Raw genomic sequence first — 21,141 nt, forward strand, 5'->3', positions numbered from 1 at the left:
TCCATCCTACTTCGACCTATCACCCTCACCTTGACCTCTTTCCACCTATCACATTTCCAACGCCCCTCCTCCAAGTTCCTCCTCCCTACCTTTTATCTTCTCCTGCTGAACACTCTCTGCTCATTCCTGAAGAAGGGCCTGTGCCCGAAACGTCGAATCTCCTGTTCCCTGGATGCTGCCTGACCTGCTGTGCTGTTCCAGCAATAAAGTTTCGCCTGTGGAATTCATTGCCACGGAGTGCAGTGGAAGCCGGGACGCTAAATGTCTTCAAGGCCGAGATTGATAGATTCTTGTTGTCTAGAGGAATTAAGGGCTACGGGGAGAACGCTGGTAAGTGGAGCTGAAATGCGCATCAGCCATGATTGAATGGCGGTGTAGACTCGATGGGCCGAATGGCCTTACTTCCACTCCTATATCTTATGGTCTTATGGAGAAGATAGAATCAGAGGTAATGGTATTACAGCTGAATAAAGGCAACTAGAGGCATGAGGAAGGAGCTGGGTAGAATTGACTGGGAGAGGAGTCTAGCAGGAAAGACATTGGGTGGAGTTTCTGGAATTAATTCAGGAGGCATAGCAGAGATTCATCCCAAAAAAAAAAAGAGCAGCATAGTACAGGGAGGATCAGACAACCACGGCTGACTGGGGAAGTCAAGGATAGCATAAAAGCCAAAGTAAATGCATATCATGTGGCGAAGGGTAGTGGGAAACCAGAGGATTAGGAATTTTAGAAAGACCAGAGGGCAATAATAAAAAAAGAAATAAGGAGGGAAAACATTAAATATGAGAGTAAGCTAGCTAGTAATATGAAGGAAGACTGTAAGAGTTTCTTTAGATATATAAAGGGCAAAAGAGAGGCAAAAGTGGACACTGAGCCACTGGAAAATGACACTGGAGAGATAGTAGTGTGGAACAAGAACATGGCTGAAGAATTGAATAATTACTTCACTTCAGTCTTCACATGAGTAATATCCCAAAAATTCAAGAGTGAGGCAGCAGAGCCGAGTATGGTGGCCATCACCAAGGAGAAGGTGCTAGAAAAACTGAATGGCCTGAAGATGGATAAATAACATGGACCAGAGAAGATTAGATTAGATTACTTACACAGTGCGAAAACAGGCCCTTTGGCCCAACAAGTCCACACCCTTCATTCCCCTACATTTACCCCTTCACCTAACACTATGGGCAATTTAGCATGGTCAATTCACCTAACCTGCACATTTTTGGACTGTGGGAGAAAACCAGAGCACCCGGAGGAAACCTACGCAGACACGGGGAGACTGTGCAACCTCCACACAGACAGTTGCCTGAGGCGGGAATTGAACCCTGGTCTCTGGCACGGTGAGGCAGCAGTGCTAACCACTGTGTCACCGTGCCGCTCACTAAGTTCTAAGGGAAAGAGCTGAAGAAATAGTGTAGGTGTTAGTGGTGATCTTTCAGGAATTGCTAGAATCAGGGAGGGTCCAAGAGGACTGGAAAATCAGTAACATGATACCCCTGTTTAAAAAGGGAGTAAGGCAAAAGATGGAAAATTACAGACCGATTAGCCTAACCTCGGTCATGGCAAAGATCCTGGAATCCATTGTGAAGAAGATTTTCTGAATACTTGAAAGAGTATGGTTAAATCGGGCAAAGTCAGCATGGTTTCATCAAGGGGAGATCATACCTGACAAATCTGGTAGAATTATTTGAGGAAGTAACGAGCAGGTTAGACCAAGGAGAGCCAATGGGTGTTATCAACCTGGACATCAAGGCAGCCTTTAACAAGGTACTGCACAGGAGATGACTGAGTAAGATAAGAGCCCATGGTATTAGAGGCAAGGTGCTTGTATGTATAGAAGCTTGGCTGTCTGGCAGAAAAACAGTGTGGGGATAAAAGGGTCCTTCTCAGGATGGCAGCCAGTGACAAGTGGTGTTCCGCAAGGCTCAGTGTTAGAAGTACAACGTTTCACTTTATATATTAACAATCTAGGTAAAAGAAACTGAGGAGATTCTAGCTAAGTCTGCAGACAATACAAAGATAGGTAAAGGGACAGGTAGCATTGAGATGGAAGGGAGGATGCCAAAGGATTTGGATAGGTTAGGTGAGTGGGCAAAGAAGTGGCAGATCGAGTGCAATGTGGAAAAGTTTGAGGTCACGCACTTTGGTAGAAAGAAGAGAGGTATGGACTATCTTCTAAATATAGAGAGAAAATTCAGAAGTCTGAAGTGCAAAGACACTCAGGAGTTCGTCCGGGATTCTGTTAAGGTAAACTTGCAGGTTGAGTCAGTAGTTAGGACGACAAATGCAATTATGACATTTATTTTGAGAGGATTTGAATATAAAAACAGGAATGTATTTGGAGGTTTAAAAGACTCTGGTCAGACCACATTTGGAGTATTGAGAGCAGTTTTGGAACCCATATCTCAGGGAGGATGTACTGGTTATAGACTAGTGGTTCAGGGGAGGTTCACAAGAATGGTCCCAGAATGAAAAGCTTAACATATAAAGAAACGTTTGAGGACTCAGGGTCTGTACTTGATAGAGTCTAGAAGGATCGGGGGGTTCTAATTGAAACATACAGAATACGGAAATGGCCTGGACCAAGCAGATGTTAGGAAGATGTTTCCATTGTTATCAAAGACCAGGACTCGAATGCACAGCATTGGAGTAAAGGGAAGACCTTTTAGAACAAAGATAAGGAGAGGCTTCTTCAGCCAGAGAGTGGTGAATCCATGAAATGCATTGCCACAGAAGGCTGTGGAGGCCAGGTCACTGAGTATATTTAAGAATAAGATAGAAAGGTTAGAGTATCAAGGGGATCAAGGGTTATGGGGCGAAAGCAGGAGAATGGGGTTGAGAAACTTATCAGCTATGATTGAATGGTAGAACAGACTCGATGGGCTGAATGGCTTAATTTCCGCTCTTATGTATTATGGTCTTGCATCAGTGCAAAAGACAAAGGCTAATGCATTTGCACTCATCTTTAGACAGTCCATTTTAGCTTTTTTGGAAGCTCCAAACAACAAAACCCAGGTGTCAGCCAAGTTGATTTGTTCTATTTAACATCAAGAAACAACTGAAAGCATGAGATATAGCAAAGAAAACAGGGCCAGAACTAGTCCAGCACTCCAGAACTAGTCATGCACTTTGCCAAAACTGTTTTAGTACAAACTATTAACTTGCAATGTGGAATACAGCCAAGGTAGATCTTGCCTAAAATAACCAAGAGTGAACCAAAATGGCCAACTGCTCCCAGTATCTACTTTTCAATATCGGCAAATTGATGAAAAGTATGACAATGCTATCAGTGCCACATTGGGGGAGATGCCATGGGTTAGTGATATTATTGCTGGGCTGCTAATCCAGAGACCCAGGTAATGTCCTCGGAACCAGGGTTCAAAACCCGCCACACCAGATGGTGGAACTGAATCCAATTAAAAAATCTGTAATTAAGAAACCAATGATGACCACGAATCCATTGTTGTCAGGAAAACCATCTTCTTCACTAACGTCCTTTAGGGAAGGAAACTGCTATCCTTATCTGGTGTAGCCTACAGATGAAGCCTGACATACAGTGATGTGGTTGATTCCTAACTGTCCTAATTAAGGATAGGCAATAAATGCTAGCCTAGCAAGTGATGTACTTATCCCATGAATTAATTTAAAAACACTTACACAGCAATTACGTGTTACAGTGCTAATACAGTGTTTGGGTTTTGCCAGGGGCATTTTGACTTCTGAACACATGACAGCATTAGGTCAAACTTCAATAAAGAGCTGTATTTATGAAGAAAGTGACGGTGAAATGCTGCCCGAATGGCAGAAAAAAAGGAGTTTAGCAAAAATTAAATCAATGAGATTCAGGGGAAAAACAGTTGCCAAGGAATGAAGTCATATTTAGAATCAAATAAGGAGATCATTGAAATCGTTGCTGACCAACCACCCTAGTCCCAAGAGAACACTGCAGGGAGTTCATCAAGTAGATAAGTTTCTAATCAAACTTTTCTGATTTTCTTTTCCCAAAAACATCCCTGGGGCCAGTAGGATATGAACCTAGGTCTGCTGGCCACAAGGTCAAGACAATATAACTGCATCACAAGATTCCTGCTTCCAAGGGTAGTGTTCTAGACCCGATCATCTTTAGCTGCCTTACAGATGATCTACCCTCCAATATCAGGCATGGAGTTGGTTGCCAATGATGGCAGAGTGTTTAATACTATTCGTGACTCTTCAAATGCTACAGGCAGACATGGACTGCTTGAATATGACACGGATAACATTCAGGGTTCAGCTGATGTGTGGTTTGAATGTTGCTTGCCACTTAAGAGTCAGCCAATGACCATGTGCAACAGAAACAGATGGGCTTTGTCACTTACAGTAGGCAAGATCTTTGTCTGACAAAGCCTAACAAACTAGAGTGAATTTTTTGAGGAATAATTCAGTTGCGTAGTTTAGGGTACTGCGATTGATGTTGTTTATGTGGATTTTAGCAAATTCTTTGACAAGGTCCCATATGGCAGACTGACAAAAGGAGGTTAAAGCATATAGATTCAGAGTAACTTGGCAAATGGGATCCAAAGCTGAAAATGTGTTGCTGGAAAAGCGCAGGTCAGGCAGCATCCAGGGAACAGGAGAATTGACGTTTCGGGCATAAGCCCTTCTTCACGAATGAGGAAAGTTTGTCCAGCAGGCTAAGATAAAAGGTAGGGAGGAGGGACTTGGGGGAGGGGCGTCGGAAATGTGATAGGTGGAAAGAGGTCAAGGTGAGGGTGATAGGTCAGACGGGGGTGGGGGCGGAGAGGTCGGGATATCCTTGGTGGAGTGGGAGGGGGAGTTGAAATGTTGAGCCACAGGGTGGTTGGGTTGGTTGGTCCGGGTGTCCCAGAGGTGTTCTCTGAAACGCTCCGCAAGTTTCAGAGAACTTGCCCTAGATGCTGCCTGACCTGCTGCGCTTTTCCAGCAACACATTTTCAGCTCTGATCTCCAGCATCTGCAGACTTCACTTTCTCCTCAAATGGGATCCAAAACCAGCTTAGTGGTAGGAGACAGAGGGTGATTGTAGAAGGGGATGGAGCCCAATGTTCAGTAGCGTACCACGTCTATCAATCTGAGCCTTTTACTGTTCATGACGGACATAAATAATAATAGATGAGAATGTTGCGGTGGGGTGCATTATATGAAGATTGGCCAGGTGGCTAATAGCAAGGAAGAAGGTCTTAGTTTACAGTAAGATATTGACAAGTTGGTCAGATGTGACAAGATGGAATTTAACACTTTTTAAAAAAAAGTGAGGTGATGCACGTTAAAGTAACAAGGCAACAGTACTGAATGAATGACAAGGCAGTAGAAACCTCAGGGGAATCCTGGGGTGCCTGTTCACAGAATCCTAAAAACAACACGATGGATTAATATGGTGATTAAGGCAGCATACGGGGCATTTGCTTTTATTGTGCATGGCGCAGATAAGAGTAAGGTGGTTATTCTGGAGCTGTACAAAAAAACCTTTGATTAGGCTGCAGCTGAAGTACTGCGTGCACTTCTGGTCACTGCAGGTTACACATGATTGCAATGAAAGTGAATGTGTGGAGGGCAGGATGCTGCCTCGATTAGAGCATATTACCTATGAAGAGAGACTGAATAGTCTCAGACTGGTTAAGAGCAGGAAAGACTGAGGGGTGGACCTGACTGAGGTGTAGAAACCTCCGAACCTTTAAAAAGTACATGGATCAGCATTTGAAATGTCATAACATACAAGGCAATGGGCCAAATGCCGGAAAGTGGGATTGATGGCCAAAGGCTTGGCAGGAAGGATTAGGGAGAATCCAAAAGGCATTTTACACATATGTGAGGAACAAGAGAATGATCAAAGAAAGAGTAGGGCCGATCAGGGATAGCATAGGGAACTTGTGTACAGAGTCTGAGGAGATAGGGGAAGCCCTAAATGAGTTTTTTGCTTCTGTCTTTACGAAAGAAATGACCTTTGTAGTGAATGAAACCTTTGAAGAGCAGGTGTGCATGCTGGAATGGATAGAGATAGAGGAAGCTGATGTGCTGAAAATTTTGTCAAACATTAAGATTGACAAGTCGCCAGGCCCGGACCAGATTTGTCCTCGGCTGCTTTGGGAAACGAGAAATGTGATTGCTTCGCCGCTTGCGGAGGTCTTTGCATCCTCGCTCTCCAACGGAGTCGTACCAGAGGACTGGAGGGGGGCAAATGTAATTCCTCTCTTCAACAAAGGAAATAGGGAAATCCCCGGTAATTACAGACCAGTCAGTCAGTCTCACGCCTGTCGTCTGCAAGGTGTTAGAAAGGATTCTGAGGGATAGAATTTATGACCATCTGGAAGAGCATGGCTTAATTAAATGCAGTCAACACGGCTTTGTGAGGGGCAGGTCATGCCTCACAAACCTGATCGAGTACTTTGAGGATGTGACTAGAAATGTTGATGACGGTCGAGCTGTGGATGTGGTGTATATGGACTTCAGCAAGGCATTTGATAAGGTTTCCCATGGTAGGCTCGTTCAGAAGATCAGGGGGAATGGAATACAGGGAAATTTAGCTGTTTGGATACAGAGCTGGCTGGTAGACAGAAGACAGTGAGTGGTAGTGGAAGGAAAATATTCTGCCTGGAAGTCAGTGGTGGGTGTTCCACAGGGCTCTGTTCTTGGGCCTCTACTCTTTGTAATTTTTATTAATGACTTGAATGAGGAGATTGAAGGATGGATTAGCAAGTTTGCAGATGACACAAAGGTTGGAGGTGTCGTTGACAGTATAGAGGACTGTTGTAGGCTGCAGCGTGACATTGACAGGATGCTGAGATGGGCTGAAAGGTGGCAGATGGGAGTTCAACCTGGATAAATGCAAAGTGATGCATTTTGGAAGGTCGAACTTGAAAGTGGAGTACAGGATTAAAGACAGGATTCTTGGCAGTGTTGAGGAACTGCGGGATCTTGGTGTGCAGGAACATAGATCCCTTAAAATTGCCACCCAAGTGGACAGGGTTGTTAAGAAAGCACATGCTGTTTTGGCTTTCATTAACAGGGGGATTGAGTTTAAGAGCCGTGAGATCTTGTTGCAGCTCGATAAAACTTTGGTTAGACCGCACTTGGAATACTGTATCCAGTTCTAGTCGCCCTATTATAGGAAAGATGTGGATGCTTTGGAGAGGGTTCAGAGGAGGTTTACCAGGATGCTGCCTGGAATGGAGGGCTTATCTTACGAAGAGAGGTTGACTGAGCTCGGACTTTTTTCATTGGAAAAAAGGAAGAGAGGGGACCTAATTGAGGTGTACAAGATAATGCGAGGTATAGATAGAGTTGATAGCCAGAAACTTTTTCCCAGGGCAGAAATTGTTAACATGAGCGGGCATAGTTTTAAGCTGTTTGGGGGAAAGTATAGAGGGGATGTCAGAGGTGGGTTCTTTACGCAGAGAGAGTTGAGAGAGCATGGAATCCGTTGCCAGCAGCAGTTGTGGAAGTGAGGTCATTGGGGATATTTAAGAGACTGCTGGACATGCATATGGTCACAGAAATTTGAGAGTTTGTACATTAGGTTTACCTCACATGAGGATCAATGGTCGGCACAACATCGTGGGCTGAAGCGTCTGTTCTGTGCTGTACTGTACTGTTCTACGTTCTACTGTGCTGTGTGATTTTGAGAACAGCATTGAATTCTCTTTAACATTCAATACTAAGACTAGTCATGAATCCTACCCAACAATTTGAGGGCACTAATTAACTAACTGAATTGGACCAGCGATGCAGCAACAAGTGCACATCAGAGCCCCCGAATTCTGAAAGGATCAACCTGCCTCTTGACTCCAGAAAGCCTATTCATCATCTACAACATATGAGTCAATTATGTGATAGAATATTCCCCACTTGCGAACAAAGTGGTCAACACCAACTTAAACAAAACACTCCATTTAATCAGCACCCTATCTACCACTGGCATAAAGTGACACTATTTGCAAGGGCCTCAGATATATACTGGTGCACTTCAAAGTTTCCCTCTGAGTGAGGCACAATCCTGATTGGGAACTATAATTACGTTTCCTTTGTTATCACATCACAAAACTGAAACTCTTCCTAACTCAAACTTTGGAAAGCAGTCAGCTCTGGGCATGAGGAGCACACAGCATCAAGAGAGGACAAAGGAGACTGCAGGGATGAGGCAGACCTGCAAGGAGCATTCAGGTTCTCTTCAAACACTTGCAGTGAAATTGAAGAGTGATATCACGGGAAAGCAGTAAGCTGATTGGTTGGTGAGTAATTGACTGTGCTTAAATAGCTGAAGCTAAAGGAAACATTATTTATTGAAAACAGGATTATCTATTACCTGAATCTATATCTGTTCTCGTCTAAATGTATGTGTAAATTTAGGACATGTCTGGAGAGGACAGCCGAGAGAACGTGTAACTTGTCATGTGTGAAGAATCTTGGATGGTAAGGTTTACTGTCCTAGATGACCATATGCGCAGGAAGTGATCCCAGGTGCTGAAGCTGGAGTTTCAGGATTTGGAGCTTGAGTAGTTGGTGGGCGGCACAGTGGTTAGCACTGTTGCCTCACCGCGCCAGAGACCCGGGTTCAATTCCCGACTCAGGCGACTGTCTGTGTGGAGTTTGCACATTCTCCCAGTGTCTGCGTGGGTTTCCTCTGGGTGCACCGGTTTCCTCCAACAATCCAAAAATGTGCAGGTTAGGTGAATTGGCCATGCTAAATTGCCCGTAGTGTTAGGTGAAAGGGCAAATGTAGGAGAATGGGTCTGGGTGGGTTACGCTTCGGCGGGTCGGTGTGGACTTGTTGGGCTGAAGGGCCTGTTTCCACACTGTAAGTAATCTAATCTAATCTAATCTGATCTAGTGCCTGGAGACACAGTGCTAATCCAGGAGCTGTGACTTGTATGGACAGAATGTTTAGAACATAACGCAGTACAGGCCCTTTGGCCCTTTATGTTGCACTGACCTGTGGAACCAATCGGAAGCCCCTCGATCCTACGCTATTCCATTTTCATCTATATGTTTATCCAATGACCATTTAAATGCCTTTAAAGATGGCGTATCTACTACTGTTGTGGGCAGGGCATTGCACACCCCTACTACTGAGTAAAGAACCTACCACTGACATCTGTCCTATATCGATCACTCCTCAATGTAAAGCTATGTCCTCGCGTGCTAGTCATCACCAACCAAGGAAAAAGACATTCACTGTCCACCCTAACCCTCCGATTATGTCTCAATTAAGTCACCTCTCAACCTTCTCTCTGATGAAAACTTTCAAGTCCCTCAGTCTTTCCTCATAAGACCTTCCTTCCGTATGAGGCAACATCCTAGTAAACCTCCTCTGAACCTTTTCCAAAGCTTCCACACCCTTCCTAGAAATGTGTGACCAGAACTGTACACAACACTCCAAGAGTTTTGTACAGACATGATATCGTGGCTCCAAAACTCAATAACTCTAAGAGAAAGCTAACACACCGTATGCCTTCTTAACAACCATATCAACCTGGGTAGCAACTTTCAGGTATGTATGCACATGGACACATCATGCTGCCAAGAATCTTATAATTTGCCCGGTACTCTCTATTCCAAAGTGAATCACCTCAGATTCACTTTGAGGTGAATTTAAACTCCTCCCATTTAAACTTTTCCACATTAAACTCCACTTGCACCTCAGTCCAACTCTGCAGCTTACGTCCTCTGTAACCTGCAACATCCTTTAGCACTATCCACAACTCCACCGATCTTAGTGTCATCTGCAAGTTTACTAACCCATCTTCTATGCCCTCATTTTTAAAAATGACGGTAGTGGTCCCAAGATCCTTGCTGTACACCACTAGTAACTGAACTCCAAGATGAACATTTCCCATCAACCACTACCCTCTGTCTTCTTTCAACTTGCCAATTTCTGATCCAAACCACTAAATCACCCTCAATCCCATGCCTCTGTATTTTCTGCAATAGGCTACCATTGGGAACCTTATCAAATGCCTTACTGAAATTCATTTACACATCAACTGCTTTACCCTCTTCCACTTGTTTGGTCACCTTCTCAAAAGAACTCTAAGGTTTGTGAGGCACAGCCGACCCTTCACAAAACTAGTGTTGACTATCCGTAATCAACTTGTTCTTTTCTAGATGATTAGAAATCCTCTCTTATAACCCTTTCCAACACTTTATCCACAACCGAAGTAAGGCTTGCTGGTTTACAATTACTGGTTTAGAGAGGTATCCATACAGCAGCTGAAAGGACAGCTCAAAAGGAATGGGTGACAAACAGACAATCCAGGAGGAACAGGCAAGTAACTGCAAGAGTCTGCTGGGGTCCCACTCACTAACCGGTAAACCATTTTGGAAGCTGATGAGGTTGCTGATATTTCAAAAGAATACAGTCAGAGCCACGCTTCTCGCACAAGCGTCTTAACTCATTAGGAGGCAAAGAAGAAGAAGAAAAAAGGATAGCTTTAATCAGAAGTGCAGACAGGCATTTCTGCAGCCAAAGACTGGACTCCAGGATGACTTGTTGCTTCCCTGGCATCAGGGTCAGGGATGTCACTGGACAGCTGGAGGGCATCCTGAAAGGGCAGAATGATTAGTTAAAGGTGTGGTACATATGGTGCCCACAAAGATATGGGCAAAGTGAGGATTATTGTCTTACATCAAGAATGTAGGGAATAGGCAGTAGTTTAAAAAGCAGGACCTCAAATGGTTGTAATCTCTGGATTACTCCGTGCTTTGTGCTAGCAAGTATAGAAATAGGAAAATAGGACAGATGAATGCGTAGCTCAAGAGTTGATGCAAGAGGGAAGAGCTTTAGATTCCTGGGTCACTGGGACTGTTTTTGGGGAAGACTGGATATGTACAAACGAGATAGTCTGCATCTGAACCATAGTGGGGCCAACGTTCTTGCAGCTAAGTTTGCTAGTGTTGTTAGGAAGAGTTTAAACTGGTCTGCCAGGGGATGGGACAATATTTTGATGAAATGATGATACATCATGCCACAGCAAAGGCAGCAAGTCAGGCTGAGTTCAGTTATGTTCAGTATCAGGACAGTAAGGCAAGACATCTTCAGTAGAAGGTGGCAAGAGCAGCCATTTCAGCAACAAACATTAACAGCAAATCATTCTCCACAAAGTGGGTTGTAGTGGCATTACTTTTGCCCAGGGAGATTTGAGCAACAGGACTTAATGCTAGTAATTTAATAAAAAGATTAAGTTTTACAGCTTAGCATCACAATGGAAGGCCCATCTACATTCTGCTTCCAGAATTCTGTCAGTGCAGAGGTCAGCCTGACACAATATCCTCATGTCCTAGACTCTGTAGAGCTAGGAAAATTCAGCCCAACTTTTCTCAAACCTACATATCTAAATTTACACACCATCTATTACATGCCTTTTCCATCCCCTAAACCATAATAATGGACTTGACTATCAATAGATTTAAATTCAACTTTATCAGCAAATTAAAACTGTTTTAAAAAAAGACTAGAAAGCCAAAATATCACAGAATGAAGGTAGAAGTATAAGGGAAGAACGCACTTCAGGGATCAAATTAACCACTAAGAACTAATGAACATGCAGAAAATACAATTAAAATACAGCAGTATTGGTTGGCCTTAATACAAAACAGGTGCAAGTTTGTTCGTGGCACAAAGCTCTGGTAAAATTGTATTCAGGGTAATGCAATGCAGTTCTGGACACATGATTGGGATTGTATCACATTGGCATTATTATTAGGCTAGTCATTCAGGTCCTGGACTATTGTTCCAGAGTTCTAAATCTCCATGTGACTGAGGAAACTTAAATTCAATTAATTTGTAAAACTGGAATAAAATGTTATTTGCATTAATATCAATCATTAAGCTACTGGATTGTTCTAAACAACCGAATTAGATAATTAATGAGTTCAAGGAAAATAGATGAAATGTTCTTAAATTTCTACTCTGCACTAGATTACTCATTGATCTTTTCACTTGCCTATTTTCAGTATTTAGTTCGTCAGTAGTTTCAGAGTTTTGCAATTAGAAAAAGCAAAAATTTTGTACAACAGTTTTTAAAATGTCAATTGGTTGCATGTTGCGCATATCTTAGACGTAGCCAGTAGCCTAATCATTGTGATTACTGTACAAAATTAATTTCTAATATTTTATATTTGACCAAAATGTGTGCATTAAATTGGTGATCTGTTTATATTCTAATAGTTAATGCAAAATAAAAAAGAGTCAAATGGAATAAATTACTTACGGAACATGGTGTAGAACTGCTGTGGGTTCAGGTTCCATTTACCCCATGGGGTTTTATGGCCCTTAGACTGAGCATATTGAGCACTGTTAAATTCTGGTTCTGTACCAAATGAATCCAGCACTCTAAGCATACACCTGAAAAAGGTGAAAGGAGGCAGGTAAGGAGAAAACACCAAAAACGCAGGTCGTTATAAATAAGGCAGGTATAACTCCACTTCTGGACATTTACATGCTTAATGTAGCTTTGTGCTGGGAGTGTAGCCTTTAGTTAAGAAGTAAAGAGTTGTGGTTGACTGTATAGTTTTATCAATAGAATCTTCCCAATGAAGATATGTGAGAGTCAAAATAAGGTCATGAAAATGAAAACACTTTTGAATGACTGGATTACAAGTAAACTAATCAGTCTGAAATCTTCTACAAAGTTTTTCTACAAATGCTGCTCAAGCTGGAATGCTTCCCAGCATTTTCTGCTGTATTTCATAATGAATTAACTGATGTATGACTAGCAATAATATTTCTGGAAATTTAAATTAAAGGAAAAAAAAAATTGTAATGTGTATACAAATTCAACAATTCTTTTTACCAGTTGAATGGGAAAGCATGGTGGCACGGTAGTTAGCACTGTTGCCTCACAGCACCAAAGAGCCAGGTTGAATTCCAGCCTGGGGTGACTGTGTGGAGTTTGCACATTCTCTCCCCCCGCGCCCCAAGTCTGCATTGGTTTCCTCTGTGCATCTTCCCACAGTCCAAAGATCTGCACGTCAGGCAGATTGACCATACTCAATGCCCTGCAGTGTTCAGGAATATGTAGGCTAGATGGGTTAGTTATGGTAAACATCACGATTGGGTTTGGGCAGATGGGATGCTCTCAGGAGGGTTGCTGCTGACTTGATGGAGTGAATGACTTTTATATGTACTGTACCGATTCTATGTCACACAAGTTTAACCACTTGGCCACTTGATTAAGGCAAACTAAGTGGTATAGATGGTGGGTCATTCAGCCATCCAATACTTATGGCTCTGTAGACTAATGCAGTTGTTTCTATTTACCTGATGTACACCCATAGCTCTGCATGTTGTTATTTCCTCCAATCACCTGCCACTTCATTTTCTTTTAAAACTGAATTGTTTCCACTTCCAAAAGTTCTGCACCACTTGTGGCTCCTCAGATACTGAAGCAGCCCATGTTCAAAGCAAATATGACCCGGACAATATCCAGACTTCGAACACAGAACATTACAGTGCAATACAGGCCCTTACGCCCAAGATGTTACGTCGACCCGTGAAACGAATCTGAAGCCTATCTAACCTACACTATTCCATTACCATCCATTTGTCTATCCAATGACCATTTAAATGCCCTTAAAGTTGGCATGTCTACCACTGTTGCAGGCAGAGTGTTCCATACTGCTACTATTGAGTGAAGAAATTACCTCTGTCATCTATCGTATATCTATCACCCCTCAACTTAAGGCTATGTGCTCACCATCACCAAGGAAAAAGGCTCGCACTGTCCACCCTAACTGATCCTCTGATCATCTTGTCTCTAAGTCACCTCTTAACCTTCTCTCTAACGAAAAGCAGCCTCAGGTCTGTCAGCCTTTCCTCATAAAACCTTCCCTGGATATCAGGCAACATTCTGATAAATCTCCTCTGCACCGTCTCCAATGCTCCCACGTCATCCCGATAATGCAGCGACCAGAAATGTATGCAGTCCTTCAAGTGCAGCCGCACCAGAGTTTTGTACAGATGCAACATGATGTTGTGGCTCCAAAGCTCAATCCTTCTACCAATAAAAGTTAACACACCATACACCTTTTTAATAACCCCATCAACCTGGGTGGAAACTTTCAGGGATCTATGCACATGGACACAGATCGCTCTGCCCATCCACACTACCAAAGAATCTTACCATTAGCCCAATACTCTGTATTCCGGTTACTCCTTCCAAAGTGAATCACCTCACACTTGTCCACATGAAACTCCATTTGCCACCTCTCAACCCAGCTCCGCAGTTTATCTATGTTTCTATAACCTGCAACATCCTTCCTCACTATCCACAACTCCCCAGACTTTAATGTCACCTGCAAGCTTACTAACCCATTCTTCTACACCCTCATCCAGGTCATTTATAAAAATGACGAACATCAGTAGCCCCAAAACAGTGGTACACTACTAGTAACTGAACTCCAGGATGAACATTTCCCATCAACTACCACTCACTATCTTCTTTCAGCTAGTCAATTTCTGAACTAAACCGCTAAGTCACCCTCAATCCCATGCCTCAGTATTTTCTACAATAGCCTACCATGGGGAACCTTATCAAACACCTTACTCAAATCCATATATACCACATCAACTGCTTTACCCTCATCCACCTGTTTGGTCACCTTCTCAAAAAAGAAAACTCAATAAAGGTTTGTGAGGCATGACCCACCCTCCACAAAACCGTGCTAACTATCCCTAATCAGCTTATTCCTCTCTAGATGATTATAAATCCTCTCTCTCATAATCCTTTCCAACACTTTACCCACAACCAAAGTAAGGCTCACTGGTATATAATTACCAGGGTTGTCTCTACGCCTCTTCCTGATCAAGGGGACCATTTACTGTTCTCCAGTCTTCTAGCACTATTCCTGTGGACAATGACGACAAAGATCAAAGCCAAAGGCTCAGCAGTCTCCTCCCTAGCTTCCCAGAGAATCCTTGCATAAATCCCATCCAGCCCAAGTGACTTGTCAATTTTCACACTTTCAGAATTGCTAACACCTCCTAGTGAACCTCAATCCCGCCTAGTCTCAGCCTGTATCTCCGTATTCTCCACAGCATTGCTTTTTTTTCCCCCATGTGAATACTGACAAAAAAATGTTAATTTAATGCCTCTCCTATTTCTTCGAACTCCACACACAGTTTCCCACTACTGTCCTTGACGGGCCCTAATCTTATTCTGTCATTCTTTTATTCCTGACATAGCTATAAAAAGTTTTAGGGTTTTCCGTGATTCTACCTGCCTAAGATTTCTCATGTCCGCTCCTGGCTATTCTTAGCTCTCTTTAGGTCTTTCATGGCTAACTTATAACTCTCAAGCGCCCTAACTGAGCTTTCACGTCTCATCCGAACATAAGCCGCCTCCTTCCCCTTGACAAGAGATTCAGCTTCTTTAGTAAACCACAGTTCCTTTGCTCGACCACTTCCTCCCTGCCTGTTAGATACATACACATCAAGGACACGGCAGCTGTTCCTTGAACAAGCTCCACATTTCAACTGTGCCCATCCTCCGCAGTTTTCTTCCCCATCCCATGCACCTTGCCTAGTTGCATCATAATTGCCTTTCCCCCAGCTATAACTCTTGCCCTGTTGTATATACCTATCCTTTTCCTTTGCTAAAATAAAAATAACCAAACAAATTGTGGTCACCATCACCAAAGTGCTCACCTACCTCGAAACCCAACACCTGGCCTGCTTCATTACCCAGTACCAAATCCAATGTGGTCTCGTCTCTTGCTAGCCGATCTACATACTGTGTCAGGAAACACTCCTGCACACATTGGATAAAAACTGACCCATCTAAAGGTACTCAAACTATAGCATTTCCAGTCAATATTTGGGAAGTTAAAGTCCGCCATAAGAACTACCATTAGTTTCGCTCCTATCCAGAATCATCTTCATAATCCTTTCCTCTACATCTTGGAATTCTTCAGAAGCCGATGGAAAACTCCCAACAGGGTGACTTTTCCTGTTTCTAACCTCAGCCCATACAACTCAGTAGACGAGTCCTCAAACATCTTTTCTGCAACCCTAATGCTGTACTTGACCAACAATGCCACACCTCCCCCTCTTTTACCACCTTCCCTGTTTATACTGAAACATCTGAACCTTGGAGCCTGCAACAACCATTCCTGTCCCTGCTCTAGCCATGTCTCCAAATAGCCACAATATCAAAGTCCCAGGTACCAACCCATGCTGCAAGTTCACCCACCTTATTCTGGATGCTCCTGGCATTGAAGGCTTGGGCTGACAAGTGGCTAACATTCATACCAAGCATATTCCTGGCAATGACCATCTTCGATATAGTCATTCGTCTAACTCCCACCCCTTGACAGTCAATGGCATGATTATCACTGAACACCCCACTGTTAATATCCTGGGAATTACTACTGACTAGAAACTCAACTGGACTCACTAAATAAATAGAGTCATCAAGACCAGGTCAGAGACTAGGAATACTGTAGCAAGTAACTCACCTCCTAACTCCCCAAAGCTGTTTAATTATCTACATGGCACAAGTCAGGAGTGTGATAGAATACTCCCTGTTTGGGTGGATAGGTGCAGCTCCAACATCCAAGAAGCTTAACACCATCCAGGACAAAGCAGCCTGTTGATTAGCACCACTACCAATGCTCAGTAGCAGTGTGTACAATGTACAAGATGCACTGCAGAAATGCCAAAGATCCTTAGACAGCACCACCCAGAAGCGAATCAGTCAGGGCCAAAGCAGAGAACAAGGTAGGACGGATAAACTAAACTACATTTATTTCAACGCAAGGGGCCTAACAGGGAAGGCAGATGAACTCAGGGCATGGTTAGGAACATGGGACTGGGATATCAGCAATTACAGAAACATGGCTCAGGAATGGGCAGGACTGATAGCTTAACGTTCCCAGATATAGATGCAACAGGAAGGACAGAAAAGGGAGGCAAAAGAGGGGGAGTGGTGTTTTTGAAAATGGATAGCATTACAGCTGTACTGAGGGAGGATATTCCCAGAAATACATCCAGGGAAGTTATTTGGGTGGAACAGAGAAATTAGAAAGGGATGATCACCTTATTGGGATTATATTTATAGACCTCCTAATAGTCAGACCGAAACTGAGAAAAACTTGTAAGGAGATCTCAGCTATCTGTAAGAATAATAGGATGGTTATGGTAGGGGATTTTAACTTTCCGAACAGACTGGGATTGCCATAGTGTGAAGGGTTCAGATGGAGAGAAATTTCTTAAGTGTTACAAGACAATTTTCTGATTCAGTATGTGAATGTACCGATTAGAGAAGGTGCATAACTTGACCTACTCTTGGGAAATAAGGCAGGGCAGGTGACGGAGGTGTCAGTGGGGGAATACTTTGGGGCCAGCAACCATAATTCCATTAGATTTAAAATAATGATGGAAAAGGATAGACCAGATCTAAAACTTCAAGTTCTAAACTGGAGAAAGGCCAGCTTTGATGGTATTAAGCAAGAACTTTCAAAAGCTGATTGGGGGAAGATGTTTGCAGGAAAAGGAACAGCTGGAAAATGGAAAGCCTTCAGAAATGAGATAACAAGAATCCAGAGACAGTATGTTCCTGTTAGGACGAAAGGAAAGGCTGGTAGGTATGGGGGATGCTGGATGACTAATGAAATTGAGTTTTTTGAAGTAGTAACAAAAAGAAGATTGATGAGGGCATAGCGGTAGATGTGATCGATATGGACTTGAGTAACACATTCAACAAGGTTCCCTATAGGTGTCTGGTTGGCAAGGTTAGATCTCATGGAATCGAGGGAGAACTAGCCATTTGGATACAGAACTGGCTCAAAAAGTAGAAGACACAGGGTGGTGGTGGAGGGTTGTTTTTCAGACTGGAGGCCTGTGACCAGTGGAGTGCCACAAGGATCAGTGCTGGGTCAACTGCTTTTCATCATTTATATAAATGATGTGAATGTGAGCATAAGAGGTATAGTTAGTAAGTTTGCTGATGACACCAAAATTGGAGGTGTAGTGGACAGCAAATAGGGTTACCTCAGAATACAATGGGATCTTGATAAGATGGGCCAACAGGCTGAGAAGGGCAGACAGACTTTATTTTAGATAGATGGGAAGTGCTGCATTTTGGGAAAGCAAATCTTAGCAAGACTTATACACTTAATGGTAAGGTCCTAGGGAATGTTGCTGAACAAAGAGGCCTTGGAGTGCAAGTTCATAGCTCCTTGAAAGTGGAGTCGCAGGTAGAAACGATAGTGAGTAAGGTGTTTGGTATGCTTTCCTTTATTGGTCAGAATATTGAGCACAGGAGTTGGGAGGTCATGTTGCGGCTGTACAGGACATTGGTTAGGCCACTGTTGGAATATTGCATGCAACTCTGGTCTCCCTCCTAAAGGACGTTGTGAAACTTGAAAGGGTTCAGAAAAGACTTAAGGATGTTGCCAGGGTTGGAGGATATGAACTGTAGGGAGAGGTTGAATCGGTTAGGGCTGTTTTCCCTGGAGAGTTGAACGCTAAGGGGTGATCTTATAGAGGTTTATAAAATCATGGCGGGCATGGATAGGATATATAGACAAAGATTTCTCCCTGGGATTTGGGGGGGGTCCAGAACTAGAGGGCATTGGTTTAGGGTGAGAAGGGAAAGACATAGAAGAGACCTAAGGGGCAACTCTTTCACGCAGAGGGTGGTATGTGCATAGAATGAGCTGTCAGAGGAAGTAGTGGAGGCTGGTACAATGCAACATTTAAAAGGAATCTAGATGAGTATAATGAATCAGAAGGGTTTGAAGGGATATGGGCCGGATACTGGCAAGTGGGCTTAGATTGGTTTGGGATATCCAGTCGGCATGGACAAGTTGAACTGAAGAGTCTGTTTCCGTGCTGTATGTCTCTATGACTCTATATATTCCAAAGGTTTAAAAGAAATACAGGAACTGGTGGTAGGGTTAATAAAGTATAACAGAAGAAAACTAGTTGAACAAATTACTTAAGTATTAATTAAAACACATTAAAAAAAGGATGACAGGACAAGTAATAGATGGATATTATTAGACTGGAAAAGGTTCAGAAGAGATTTACCGGGATACTGCCAGGTATGGTAGGTTGGAGTTATAAAGAAAAGCTGGAGAGGCTAGGAGTTTTTTTTTTAAAAAAAAGATTCCCTACAATATGAAAACTTGCCCTTTGGCCCAACAAGTCCACACCGACCGTCCAAAGAGTAACCCACCCAGACCCATTTACCTCTGACTAATGTACCTGACATATGGGCAATTTAGCATGGCCAATTCACCTGACCTGCACATCGTTGGACTGTGGGAGGAAAGCAGAGCACCTGGAGGAAACCTATGCAGACACAGGGAGAATGTGCAAACTCCACACAGTCACCCAAGGCTGGAATCGAACCTGGGTCCCTGGCGCTGTGAGGCAACAGTGCTAACCACTGAGCCACCGTGCCGTACAGTTGTTTTTGGAGGTTGAGGGGCGACCTGATAAAAGTTTATAAAAGCACAAAAAGGTAGAGAGTTATGGTAGTTGTCTGTTTCCTAAGATGGGAAAATTTAAGACTAGTGGATACATTTTGTAGGTAACCGGAGAGAGATTTTAAAGAGACAGGAGGAGCAATTTCTTTCCCCAGAGGGTGGCCTGTATATGCAATTAATATCCTGAAGAAGTGGTACATGTGGATACAATTACATTGCTTAAAAGACTTTTGGATAAGTACATACATGAGAAAGGTTTGGAGTGATATAGGCCAGGAGCAGGCTGATAGGGCTAGTTTAGTTTGGGATTATTGTTTGGTGTGGACTGCTTTGACTTGACGGGACTGTTTCCATGCTATATGGCTCTATGACTTTGTCATGGCTGCAGATATGATCAGGGCAAACACATCTGAAGTATTTACAACTCAAGCAGCTTTAGCTTAAGAACTTGTGTGCTGGAGGCCAAACCAGAACACAGTGAAGGAGAAGTTACCTGGTTAGTTTGTACCATGAGGCAGTCACCTCTTACGGCTGGGCATTCTCAGTTGGTCATTGGTCAGGGAAAAGAAGGTGATACTGTCAATAAGGAAGGTAAAAGGAGCCAGAGGCAGGAGTGCACAAGCCTCAGCCTTCATAATTATGCAACAGGTTTGAGGTTCTTTGAGTAAGAACGGCAGGATGGGTTAGTTAATTGGCCATGGGACAGTGGTACAAGAAGCTATTCAAGTTGGGCAAGGGGCAAAATGTAGTTATGGGGGATACTAATAGTAAACAGGCAACAATCCCCATCAGACACCCTGGACTAAAACCCTCTGAACTTGGGACGCGAGTTTGTGGAATTCACATTTCAATTAAGACTCCTTGAGCTCTCTGGCCGAAAAAGATGAGGGAATATGCAAGCCTGTGGCAGCTGTCTGCAACAGGGGTTGAGCTTGTAAAGCTAAAGAAAGACCCCCACAAACACCTCAGCTAAAGACAAGGAACACCAAGCTGCAGAGCAAACAACTGAGACATTCTGGAGCCTACAAAAATACAAAACCATTCAACTTTTTAAATCAGTTTCCTCAGGCAAAGTTACGAACATTCCACACCATTGTACTGCATGCAAACCCGTTTGCCTCAATACGAAGACTTCACACGACCAGTGAAACTTTAATGTACATCCATCCAAGAGAAGGAGGATTAACAGCTCAGTAATCAAATCCAAATTTGGCGGGAGAAAGAGGAACCGACAGTTGATATAACTGGAGAACTCCAATTTCCTGGGTGATGGTGGGTTCGATTCAATGAGAGGCTTGGCCAGAGTAGAGACAATCAGCAACAGCCAGTCGCAGTCAGTCACAGACTCAAACCATAGCAGATTCAGGAAAAGAAAGAACATAATTATCTTCGCATTCACAAACCTCCGCACAATCGAGAAGCAACTGGAGAGCTGAGATACCGAACAGGGTAGCGCCAGCAACATCCACCACTGTCCAAACTGACAGAAGCCACTGAACACAAGCTCATTGAGACCCTCTGCCCCAGCTCAGTTAGAAAGGTTGGGACGGGTGAGCTTCGGGGCCAATCTTTCAGGGCACCCCCAGGAAGGGAAGCAGGATAAGACCCTGGGATTAGTGTTTTTTTTGTTTCTCCAGTTTCTCCTATTATCCAGTAATTAACAGCTCTCTAATCTGAAACCCACAGTATGAATTCAGG

At 43.3% G+C, this 21,141-nt stretch overlaps 1 protein-coding gene across 8 annotated transcripts in view; it reads right to left on the bottom strand.

The window, feature by feature from the left end:
- mgat5 (alpha-1,6-mannosylglycoprotein 6-beta-N-acetylglucosaminyltransferase) overlaps positions 1-21,141 on the bottom strand; it is a 160,092-nt gene that overhangs the window by 55,106 nt on the left and 83,845 nt on the right. For all 8 annotated transcript variants that reach the window (XM_043694045.1, XM_043694044.1, XM_043694046.1 and 5 more), the window contains one exon: positions 12,225-12,358. In XM_043694045.1, the coding sequence (XP_043549980.1) occupies positions 12,225-12,358 (134 nt within the window). The remainder of the gene's footprint in view (positions 1-12,224; positions 12,359-21,141) is intronic.

Source organism: Chiloscyllium plagiosum, chromosome 7 (genome assembly GCF_004010195.1).
Source record: "Chiloscyllium plagiosum isolate BGI_BamShark_2017 chromosome 7, ASM401019v2, whole genome shotgun sequence".
In the NCBI taxonomy this organism is placed as follows: Eukaryota; Metazoa; Chordata; class Chondrichthyes; order Orectolobiformes; family Hemiscylliidae; genus Chiloscyllium; species Chiloscyllium plagiosum.